General features: G+C 34.3%; 1 protein-coding gene across 6 annotated transcripts in view; it reads left to right on the top strand.

The window, feature by feature from the left end:
* The window catches only part of MYO9A (myosin IXA), a 276,224-nt gene that overhangs the window by 152,389 nt on the left and 111,144 nt on the right, over positions 1 to 12,691 (top strand). For all 6 annotated transcript variants that reach the window (XM_032417536.1, XM_032417538.1, XM_032417537.1 and 3 more), the window contains 5 exons: positions 608 to 751; positions 2,561 to 2,600; positions 6,958 to 7,080; positions 9,937 to 10,017; positions 12,217 to 12,327. In XM_032417536.1, the coding sequence (XP_032273427.1) occupies positions 608 to 751; positions 2,561 to 2,600; positions 6,958 to 7,080; positions 9,937 to 10,017; positions 12,217 to 12,327 (499 nt within the window). The remainder of the gene's footprint in view (positions 1 to 607; positions 752 to 2,560; positions 2,601 to 6,957; positions 7,081 to 9,936; positions 10,018 to 12,216; positions 12,328 to 12,691) is intronic.

The raw sequence follows: 12,691 nt of genomic DNA, 5'->3' as shown, positions 1-12,691 counted from the left end.
TGTGATCTTCCAGGAAGAAATTAAATATTCCATAGAATGGGGTAGCCTATTAGGATTGTAAATTCCTTCAGTAGTATTTGGAAGTTCTAATATCTAACAAAGACAAAAAAAATCACATTACATGTAATACCTTATATTATTTACTGATTATAAATAATTTAATAGATTTAAAGATATTAGCTGTATTAGGGGCGCCTGGGTGGCTCAGTCATTAAGCATCTGCCTTCGGCTCGGGTTGTGATCCCAGGGTCCTGGGATCGAGCCCCGCATCAGGCTCCCTACTCCGCGGGAAGCCTGCTTCTCCCTCTCCCACTCCCCCTGCTTGTGTCCCTCTCTAGCTGTGTCTCTCTCTGTCAAATAAATAAATAAAATCTTTAAAAAAAAAGATAGTAGCTGTATTATATGTGCACATTGGTATTTGAATGTACCATAATCCATAGAAATTCTTCATTCTGAACGAGGAAAAGATTAGTTCAAATTGATTGGTAATCTCTGTGATAATATAATTTTCTGTTGGTTTAGCTTTTTTCCTTATTTAAGCAATTTGGAGATTGTTAGATATGTCTCAGTTAACTAAAGCAAATTGTACTGTATTTGATTTTTGCAGAGATACATTTGATATTGCGTGGAATGGCAGAACTGGGATTCGTCAGAGCAGACTATCAAGTAGCACCTCTTTGCTTGATAAAGACGGGATATTTGCTAATTCAGCTAGCAGCAAACTCTTGGAGAGAGCCCATGGAATTCTCATGTTAGTATTGATCAGAAATGTGGATTGCTTTTTATGACTGGTTTAAAATTTCTGGCTGAAAAAGAAGAGGGGTGATGGTGAATCATTTTCATGAGTAGAATTTTGAGTGAAACAAGTGAATCAGAAGTTGTATTTAGAGCTGTGAATCTCATGCATTAAGAAGCTGGTGATTTGTTTGTTTTCATCTCACCGGGAGAATCGTGGTTGGATGTACTCATGGAGATGATTATTACTCTTTGACAGACCCTACCTCCAGATAGAGAAAAAACTTTTAGCTCTTTTTAGGATTCCCAATCTTGAACTGCAAATGTCCTTTAATTTGGACAGTCCTAGCAAATTGGGCAGTAAAATCCCGTATAAAATGGTGACTGGGCCTTCCAGAATATTAGGTACAACAGCTCCTGTTTCTATTACGGTGACTTGAATGTCAGATTTAAGGGCCCCATCTCAAAGAAAATTTGCTTTGACTTTTTGTAATCTAGAAGAAGCACTTTGTGAGATGTTTATACAGCATTCAAGAGCCTGTCTTTCTACCAAACAATAAACTAGAAAGAACCATGGAAAAAAAAAAAAAATGGTGACTGGGATCGTATATAGTGCAATATAACCTTTATCCAGCCTGCCGTTCTTCATTACCTGATTATAGGACTGGTTTGAAGGCATGGATATAACTATGCAGGGTGGACCAGTAAAAAGTTCTTAGTTCCCTGTATCCACATATTTCAGACACTATTTCAAAGCATATTTTTGGGCCACTAGCTAGATGTATGACTGAATTGGATTCTTTAATCCCTGTCTAAGTCAATGCTTAACAGTGCTGATGGGCTCAATTTATATAAGTCTTGCTATACTTCAGAATTGTAAATTAACTCATTTAATCCTCACAATAACTTTTAAGAGGTTGATGGTATTATCATCCTCATTTTACATTATTATATTCTACATTATTTTACATTATCACGTTGGTGAAACTGAGACTTAAAGAAAAATCCTACCCTAGTAGGATTTAGATTTAGGTAGAGTTTAGATTCAAGCTCAGGTCTTTCTGACTCCCCAGCTCATGTTCATAAGCCTTGGGCATTATTCCTTTTCTTTCTTTATCTATTAAAAAAATCTTGATGTAAATATAATACTGAATTATAAGAAAAAAAAGAACAAGAGAATTTTTAATTTCTTTTTTTTTTTTAAAGATTTTATTTATTTATTTGTCAGAGAGCACAAACGGGGAGTGGCAGGCAGAGGGAGAAGCAGACTCCCCACTGAGCAAGGAGCCCAATGTGGGACTCGATCCCAGGACCTCGGGATCATGACCTGAGCTGAAGGCAGACGCTTAACCGGCTCAGCCACCCAGGCATCCCGAGAATTTTTAATTTCTAAAAGGGGACAGTCATTAAGTTTTTTAATAAGTACATTTTAAAAATCCATGAAATTAGGCCTCTATTTAAAGTCTTAAAATGACAGAAACAAAGTTTCTATAGGTATAAGAAAGTAGAACTTTATTATAATGTCAAAAGAAAACGATATTTTAGTTTTGAATGTACAACATTACATTACTGATTATCAGACTTAAATGTATTTATAGCAATATTACAGAGCAGGCATTTCTTTTCTTGTTCTTTTCCTTGCTTTTTTTCATTCCCAAAGGTGCCTGCTTAGTTGAATCAGTCAGTGTTTTCATATAGGGGACCTATATCTTGGAAATGGGAATATAAATCTACTATTTTAGTAGAGACTTGGAAATCATTCATCTGTATAATAGTTTTTTGTAATAATTTCTAATTTTTCAAATGTAATGGTTTGTCTGTATAGGAGAAACAAAAATTTCAAGTCCAAGCCTGGCCTTCCAAAGGTGAGTATTATGAAAAACTTTTTTCTATTGGTGCCCTACACCATAATTATTTTTTTATTACTCATGCAAACAGTCTTTATAAATAATCAAAGATAAGCAATACCTTATTTGTACCCAAAAGGGGGATTAATTTGTGTAATTAATTAAATCCATTTTAGAAATAACACTGGATATTAGGTAATGGTTTAATGGTTCAGGTAAATATTTGTGATATATCTCATATTCTAGTGTTTGAAAAGCATCTGAAGTATAAATGTTAATTTTTGTTGAGTAATTGCATCTTTACATAAGATTTTTTCTTTTATCCTTAAGCCAGGTTAAGGTCAAATTTTGAATTTTACCTGATTTTAAATAATTTCTAATTAGTGCTTATCTAACTCATTATCATTTAGCACTAGTCAGACAAGTTTCTATAAAGGTCCAGATAGGCTCTCAAGCCTATAGTCTCTGTTAACTACTTAGCTATGCTATTGTAGCACAAGTGCAGCTATAGACAATATGTAACTAAATAAGTGTGACTGTATTTCACTAAACTTTATTTTTAGACATTGAAATTTGGATTTCACATAATTTTTCACATGTCATTAAATACTATTTTAATGTTTTTTTCAACCATATAAGCCATATAAAAACAGTGGATAGGATTTGGCCCATGGCTATAATTTTCCTACAGTGATCTACATAGTAGATTTTTGGGTGGCATTCCAAAAATATTTATTGAATTTACTAAAGGAAGAAAAATCTGTTTCTTTCTCTTGTACTGTCCCAAAGAAGGAATCCTGTCACTTGTCACCTTTTTGATGAATTCCAAAATTAAAAAAAAAAAACTGAGAAGGAGCTGTTTATTCTCACAATTCTCTAGTTCAAAAAACAACAAAAAATATATGAGGTTATTATTTCTTCTACTTAAGCCTCTTAGGCTTCTAAGGAAAATGTAATGCACTGCTTATGTGGTTTCTGGTAGTGGTAAATATTGTTTTAAACCACAAAGCACAAAGAAAATTTATGTTAAGTGGTTTGTAATTATATTCTTATCACGAAAAGATTTTATGTAGAGAAAAAGGGTATCACTTGCATTATCAAACATCTTATCTTTTCATTTGTGTTTCTTTTTTCCTTCACTGTCTCTTTAGTCTTTTGTTTTTGTTTCAAGTTTTTATTTAAATTCTAGTTAGTTAACATGTAGTGTAATATTGGTTTCAGGAGTAGAAAGTAGTGATTCATCACTTACATAGAACACCCAGTGCTTATCACAAGTGCCCTCCTTAATACCCATCATCCATCTAGCCCCTCCCCCACTCATCTCCCTCCATCAACCCTCAGTTCTCTGTAGTTAATAGTGTCTTATGGTTTGCCTCCCCCCACCTATTTTTTTCTTCTTCCCCTATGCTGTTTTGTTTCTTAAGTTACACATATGAGTGAAATTGTATGGTATTTGTCTTTCTCTGACTGACTTATTTTGTGTAGTGTAATACACTCTAGCTCTATCCATGTCTTGCTAGTGGCTAGATTCTTTTTGATGGCTGAGTAATATCTGTGTGTGTGTGTGTGTGTGTGTGTGTGTATACACATATATATATATCTCACATTTTCTTTATCCATTCATCGGTTGATGGACATTTGGACTCTTCCCCTAATTAGCCTTTTAGTATTTTGAATGCCACCGCTGGGTCTAGCTATTTGTACCATTCTTTTTACTCTCCTCAAGTGAATAACTTCTCTTAAAACTTCATATGGTTTAAAAATATTCATGTTGGCTACACCTGAAGTAACAAATTCTATTCAGTTATCAGTCACAGAAATCCCATCTATTTCTCTATTTATTTTTATTGATGTATAATTAATATACAGTGTTGTACTAGTTTCAGGTGTACAACATGTTGATTCATTGATTCTCAGTGCTCACCACCTGTCAGCAACAATGTTATTACAGTATTACTGACTATATTCCCTATGCTGTGTCATCTCTGTGACTTTTTTATTTTATAACTGGAAGTTTGTATTTCTTAATCCCCTTTATCTATTTCACCCCTCCCCTCTAGCAACTACCACTTTTTTTTCTGTATGAGTCTGTTTATTCATTTGTTTTGTTTTCTGGATTCCACATTATAAGTGAAATCATATGGTATTTGTCTTTCTCTGTCTTATTTCACTTAGCATAATACCCTCTTGATCTATCCGTGTTGTCACGAAATGCCAAGATCTCATTCTTTTTTATGGCTGAGTAATAGCCCTATTGTGTATATGTGTGTGTTTGAATACATATACCTCACCTCTTCTTTATCCATTCGTTAATTGATACTTGGATTGCTTCCATATCTTGGCTGTTGTAAATAATGTTGCAGTAAACATAGGGGTGCGTATATCTCTTTGAATTAGTGTTTTTTCTTTGGGTAAATACCCAGTAGTGGAATTATTGGATCGTATGGTATTTCTATTTTTAATTTTTTGAGGAACCTGCATACTATTGTTCATAGTGGCTGTACCAATTTAGGTTCCACCAGTAGTGCATGAGGGTTCCTTTTTCTCCACATCCTCACCAACACTTGTTATTTCTTGTCTTTCTGATGCTAGCCATTCTGATAGGTATAAGGTGCTATCTCACTGTGGTTTTGATTTGTATTTCCCTGATAATGAGTGATGTTGAACAGTTTTTTCTTGTGTCTGTTGATCATCTCTGTGTCTTCTTTGGAAAATGTCTCTTTGGTTCTCTGCCCATTTTTTAATTGCATCATTTTTATTAACCCCTTATTGGATATATCATTTGCAGATATCTTCTCCCATTTACTTTGTTGCCTTTCATTTTGTTGATGGTTTCCTTTGCTGTGCAAAAGCTTTTATTTTGATGTAGTCCCAGTAGTTTATTTTTGCTTTTGTTTCCCTTGCCTAAGGAGACATATCTAGAAAAATGTTGCTAAGGCTGATGTTCAAAGGGATTACTGATTATGTTTTTTTCCTAGAGTTTTCATGGTTTCAGGTCTCACATTTAGGTCTTTACTCCAATTTGAGTTTATTTTTGAGTATAGTGTGAGAAAGTGGTCAGGTTGAATGATTGTCATTATGTTGTCATTTATACTTTGAGAATTGCCTGTTTCCGATCTTTTGTTCATTTGTTAATTGTGGGATGAGTTTTTAAAGGAATTTTTATAGTTTTTATGTACAGATAGTAAGTCTTTGTCATTGTTGGGAAAATTTTATTGAGTTGCATTTGTTAAAATATGTATTGTACTTATCACTTGAAGGTTTGTATTTTTAAGTGTTTATATTGTCAAAATTAATATTTTTTAAAAAGACTTTTAAATTTGTCATGTTTTTAACTCAGTTCTGTGCTTCTCATATAATAAAATTTTTAGTACTTTTTGAGTAACATTATATAGTTTACATATGTGTAGATATATTCTTTCCATGGACAGACTCGCTGCCATAAATATGGTATGGTTTTAAAAATTGTGATTGGCTACAAAAGCTCTCAAATACTTTATTAATATCCTATTTTGTATTCTTTAAGTGCTTTATGTATAACTCCAATCTTATTAAGATTAGTAATTAGTATATCAGGATCACGGTTGATAGGGTTGATGTTTTGTTTTCTTTTTCTGTATACATTTCTGGCTTACATGCTGTAGCCCTAGGATTGAATTTAATTTATTGTCTCTGTGAGTCAGGTTTCAGTTACAGATAACAGTAATAACTGTGGATATTTTTAAGTAGAAAAGGACTTAATTCAAAGAGGCACTTACAAAATCATTAGAAGTCTTAGAGTTTCAGAGTATTAAAACAGCAGTGCAGAACTGACCCCAGCTGTAATCAGCTAGGAAAACAGGAAACTGCCATTCTAGCTTCTGTGTTCAGGCACATACTATCTGTGGTATGATCCAGGAATCAGAAAGGAGCTGCTACAACTATTGGCTCCAGGGCTAAGGTGCATTTATTAGAGTTTCAGTGACAACACAAATTCCGTGTACTCTGCCTCTCAACTCATAAAGGTAGTACCTGGACATTGGGATCACAAAAAGCTAAAGTGCTTTGATGTGCGTGCTCGTCAGAAGAAACAGAACCTAGTAGTCAAAGTCTCTGCTTCAGTTATACCTTCCTAGCTTCACGTGTGGGATTTTAAATGATAAACTTAAATTGCATCTGGAACCCAAATGCAAGAGTTTGAGAAATGCAGTTTTCTTTTTAGCTGGAAAGCTTCTGCTGGAAAGCAGGAGGGGTAAGATGGATGTTGAATATCCAATCTCTCATATTCACCACAGTCATTATACATAGGTGATAATGAAAACTGGCTTGTAATTTTGTTTTTCCTGTTCTTTGATTAATTTATGTGAGGAATTTGATTTTTCTCCCTTCTTTTCAGCACTTGCTGGAGGTAAATTCTTTAAAGCATCTGACAAGACTGACGCTACAGGATCGCATCACCAAGTCTCTTCTTCATTTGCACAAGAAGAAAAAACCTCCCAGCATCAGTGCCCAGTTTCAGGTTATTTCTTATTTTACCTTTTTATATAAAAAGGTTTTTTAGAGGAATCTGTTTCATTCAGATTGGCATTGAAAAGTCAAGATGATCTGCAAGATACGTGAATGGAAGATGATACATATACTTAAAAGCCATATTATAGTGGTCATTTTGAAGAGAAGTAACAGGGGTGGAAAAAGTCAGCTGCCTTTCTTTTTCATCCTTTTATGTGTGGGTAGTGGATATCCCAAAGAGTAATTCATTGTTTTCAGTGTGAGGAGACAGGCAGCAGAAAATTGATACTATAAACAAAACCTGCCTTTAAGCCCTATTGTCCAGATATAGTCACTGTTAACATAATGTGTATGTTTTTTTTCTATATATATTTTAAACTTCATGCTACTGCCATCTATATTTAAATGGGATTGTAGGTATTTTCTGGTTTTATTTTAGTTTTATATACATAGAAATCCATTTCTTTTTGTTGTGACCGGGCATTTGGCAATAAATGAGATCATAATAAATTAAATAACAATTATATAACTGTCACGCTGACTTTTATTCTCTGAACATATATCTATGTCTTAAGTTTTTTACAATACCTACGTATTGGCTTTATAATCAGAGGAAAAGATACCTAAAAAGGATTATTTTTTCAAAGATAGTTTGTTTATAGCAGCAGGAAGCAGATTGGTGGTTTCCTGGGGCTGTGAGCAGGAGCAGTTATTATTGCATATGGGCAGGAGGGAAATTTCTGGGGTGATGGAAGATTTCTACATCTCACTTGTGGTGATGTTTGTACAATTATATAAACTTACTAAAAATCATTGATGTGTAGACTATAATGGGTACATTTTTATATTATTTAAATTGTATTTCAATAAATTGTTAAAAACAAACTGTCACTATTAAGAGAATGAAAGGGCAAGCTGCAAGGTATGAAAATATACTGGCAATACATCTGAAAAAGACCTTGTGTATGGAATATATGAAGAACCAGAAATCAATTTTTAGAAAGACAGATACCCTAATTGAAATGGGCAAAAGTCTTGAACAGCCAAAACTTGTCTGATATCAAAAGATGTAATCCAGAAGGCCAGTGAGCCTATTAAATACCTGCCCAACATTATTAGTCATCAGAGAAATGCAAATTAACTACACATTTGCCTGCATGGCTGAAATAAAAAAGACTGATTATACAAAGTGTTTGCAGGGATGTGGAGCAACCAGAACTTTTATACACTGCTGTTGGAATACAAACTGATGCAGGTATTTGGAAAACAGTTGAAAGATATGTAGAAGAACGCCCATAGCAACTTTATTCATAATAGCCCAAACTGGAACAAATAAATATCCATCTTCAATGGATTATTTAGTTGTGGTATAGTCATATAGTGGATCACTATTATATAGTCCTGAAAATGTACAAAATATAATTATGTGCAACAAATACAAACGAGTATATAGTATATCTTTGGTTTTATATGAAGTCATAGAACAGGCAAAACTAACTTACCATCTTAGAAGTCAGGGTAATTGTTACCCTTGGTTCAGGTGTGGCGGTGGGTAACTTATGTACAGTGACCTTGCTAAATTCAATGGGATGGGGTAAAGATGGGCTTCTGAGGTTCTGGTAATATTTTATTGAGTTGGGCTTTGGTTACAAGAGTGTGTTCCTTTTGGGAAAATTCATCACACTGTGTACTTGTGATTTAAGCATTTTATTTTATGTATTTTATAATACAATAAACATTTCTGACAAAAAAGAGCACTTAAAAGTAAAAAAATTATATGTTGCTGTAATATATATGACAATAATAATAGGAGTCTATATGGTTATAAGGCTTCTAAGTTTTACTGGAAGTCACAAAATATTAACTCTGAGTAGACTGTGACAAGTTTGCATATTATAATCTGTAGAGCAGCCACTAAAAAATACTACAAAGAAATGTAACAGAGAAGCCAATAGATAAATAGAATACTAGAAAACAAAATATGTTATCTGACCATAAAATAGAATTAAACCAGAAATCAATAAAGAAAAGATAACAATCCCCAGATATTTGGAAAATAAAAAGCAGACATCTAAATAATGCATGAGTCAAAGAGGAAGGAAGATTTTAAAAATATTTTAAATGAAAGTAAAATATCAAAGTTTGTGCAGTGTAGCTAAAGCAGTTTTCCAAGGTTCATTGATAACATTAAATGCTTTTAATGAAAGGAAAAAGGCCTCAAATCAAAAACGTAAGCTTCTCTCTTAGGAAACTAGCAAAAGAAAAACATACTAATTCCAAAGCAAGCAAATAGAATGAAATGATAAAGATAAAAGCAGAAATCAATGAAATTGAAAACAAAAATAATAGGGAAAAATCAATGAAACCAAAAAGTTGGTACTTTGAAAAGATAAAAAAAATTATAAACCTCTAGCTAGACTACTCAGAAAAAAAAGAGGTAAAGTACAAATTATCAATATCAGGAATGAAAGAGGGGGACATCACTAGCATGAACACTGAAAGTGGGGGACTACTAGCTAGTGGATACCCTACAGGAAATTTTCAAAGTTGTTCTAGGAACGCATGAGTTTGGGTAAATTGTTTCATGAAATGTGAAGAAAAGTGAAAAATTTATTCTAGACGTTATTCTTTAATATATCTGCAATATATACTGTTGCCAAACTATCAGCTTTAAGATTAAACTACCATCCTTCTCCTTAATTTAATCAGTATGGGAATATACACAACTTGCTTTTGAGAAAGAAAGCTATTTCTGTGTATACCATTGTTTCAGCATAGTTTGCCAACATTATTGTTTGTATTTATAAATTGTTTTCTGCCAGTTTAGAATGGGAGAAAATGCTAATTATATTGCTCTGTATTGCAGGCCTCGTTAAGCAAGCTGATGGAGACACTTGGTCAAGCAGAACCCTATTTTGTAAAATGCATTCGTTCTAATGCTGAAAAGGTAAAAATGTCCTTTAAATGAGAGCTTCTAGCTCCGCTTACTTCAAATCAGGCTTTACATTTTTTTTAAGGAGAGTAAGTAGAGGGGAAGAGCTTTTATAATCTTTTTAAGGAAAACAGTGTTCTGTATTTTCTGTAGATATCCTTCTGTTTCTGTACTTACCTGCCTTTTTGGTATTTAAATGGGCTTGATTTAGTGTTTCCTAAGAATCTGAGAAACAAATATGTTATGAAATTCCATCATAAAAAAGAGTTTTATGCAACTTTTGTTACCCTGAGATTTAATCTTATTTGCATATAAGCTGTCATTCTTAAAGAATTTGCTTAGCATTTTTTATGTTTAGAGCTTTTTATCTCTGCTAAATAAGGAAGGTGCTGTGGACATTCTTGATTCCTTCCTGTTTTCTATGATAGGTCTCCTAATTAGAGTTTTGCAAAATATATCTAATAAGTATAAACATTTGTCATATTTCTTTATGTTCATCATAGGAAAAAATAGTTCCCAGCCTGAATAGCTAAAATGTATAGTTCTCTAGTACTGTAAATATGTAGTGTGAATTAGGTCCAGCTTTCTTAATTTTTAGGAAGCAGTCTTCAACTCTGCAGTTTACAAACTTTGTGAACTTACCGTTTCTGTGGCTTTTATGTTTTCATCTTTGTAAGAATATACTATAATTATAGGACCAGCCTAATAGTGTGTTGGTAGTATACATGGGTCAATACCTGCAAAGTACTTAGAATGTTCCTGGCCCTGTACTAATTATTTAGTATTTTGCTAGCTATTCTTTTAGAGTAACAAAAAAGGAAACCTTTTTATTTACAGTTAAATAGAAGTTTGAGTCCTATTCATTGAGACCTTGTTATACAGAGAGTTTAATTAGTGAAGTGTATTTCAGGGCATAGAATAAGTACTAAATAAACATTGACTGCTATTATTACTATTTTTTTATTTTTATTTCTTAAAGATTTTATTTATTTGAGAGAGAGAGAACACAGGAGGGGCAGAGGGAGAGGGAGAAGCAGGCTCTCCGCTGAGCAGGGACCCCAATGTGGGGCTCAATCCCAGGACCCTGGGATCATGACCTGAGCCAAAGGCAGATGCCTAACTGACTGAGCCACCCAGGTGCCCTGACTGCTATTACTATTTAACATAAGTTGCCCATTTGATTTTTTTTCCTTGATAGTTGGTATGTCCCATCTCTCTGCAGGAAAATGTTTGGGATTGCCTTAGGGGGTCATTAAAAATAGTATTTAGAGAATAGGAAGAAATCTCAGAAGCCCCAAATAAATCTTTGGAATAGCTAAAAACATGCCTACTGAGATACCTACAAGTGACAGGGTGTTGTGACTGGTGATGAATGACTACCTCCCATTAGCTTCTTCCTCATCAATGCCTAAGCAGTGAGGAGATCAGTTCTCAGGAACTATAGCAATTTTTTGTTTTTCAGTGTGTCCTACCAGTATCATCAGCAAAAAGCATTTAGGGAAATAAGCTACTTCTCTATTTTTTTTTAAAGATATATTTATTTGAGAGCAAGAGAGAGAGTGGGGGGGGTGAGGGGCAGAGGGGGAGAAAGAGAGAATCTCAACCCATCTCCCTGCTGAGGGCAGAGCTGGAGGCGGGGCTTGATCTCATGACCCTGAGATCATGGACTTGAGCCAAAACCAAGAGTCGGATGCTTAACCAACTGAGCCCCCCAGGTGCCACGGGAAATAAGCTACTCTTAAACTTGTACTAGTCATTGAAAGAAGAATCTGTCAGCTCTCAGTTAACCAAGGCAACTGGTAGAGTGGGTGGGGTAGGTGGTTTCTGAGTGAGATTATAGAGAAAATCTTAATTAAAAACAAAAATACAGACACTATTGACTATATATAAGTAGGTTATAGATTTCTGTAGTGGCTAGACTATGTGGCCTCCTCCTCTGGGCAACTACATTTCTTTTTAGCTTTGAAGGTCCTCTCCCTCTGCAACTAGAGCAGCCTGGAAGCTTGGTTTCTTTTTCCCTAGGGTCAGGCAGTTAGACCTTTTTTGAAGCTACTAGCTGGGGAGGTAAGATTTTCCCGTCACCTCTGCTGTGTCTTAACCAGACAATCTCCAGTCAATTTTTAGACATTCAAAAGCTAACCATACTTATAGGAGAAACATTAATTTGGGGATCTCTTAGTCTGGGTTAATTTTTTTCCATTTGCTTTGTTTTAGCTGCCGTTAAGATTCAATGATGCCTTGGTACTTCGACAGCTTCGGTACACTGGGATGCTGGAGACAGTTCGAATTCGCCAATCCGGATACAGCTGCAAATATTCTTTCCAGGTTATGTTTTTATAGTGATATTTAAATGTATATACACTGAAGTAAGTTATTCCTGTGTCTTGCTTATTTTTTATTTGGGTCTCACTTGTTTATTTCTCCTATTTCTTCGTTTGCATTCCATCTTTTGTATACAGAATTGAAGAGGGGTAGAGAGTACTCACTTCCATTGAATGGCAGCAATCTTATTAAACTTGTGGTGTGATAGAATCCAGTTCCTGGCTATTCTCATTTGATCTGAATGTTTGCTAATACTAAGTTTACTCATAACACAGTAGTTCTTCCTACTGATTACTCCAGTAATTGAAAGAGTTCAGTCAGAACTGTCTAGTTCAAAAGATTCCATTTAGTTTTCTGTAAAGTTATC

This window comes from Phoca vitulina, unplaced genomic scaffold, assembly GCF_004348235.1.
Source record: "Phoca vitulina isolate PV1807 unplaced genomic scaffold, GSC_HSeal_1.0 scaffold20, whole genome shotgun sequence".
Lineage (NCBI taxonomy): Eukaryota > Metazoa > Chordata > Mammalia > Carnivora > Phocidae > Phoca > Phoca vitulina.
This window is presented reverse-complemented; position numbering and strand designations above follow the sequence as displayed.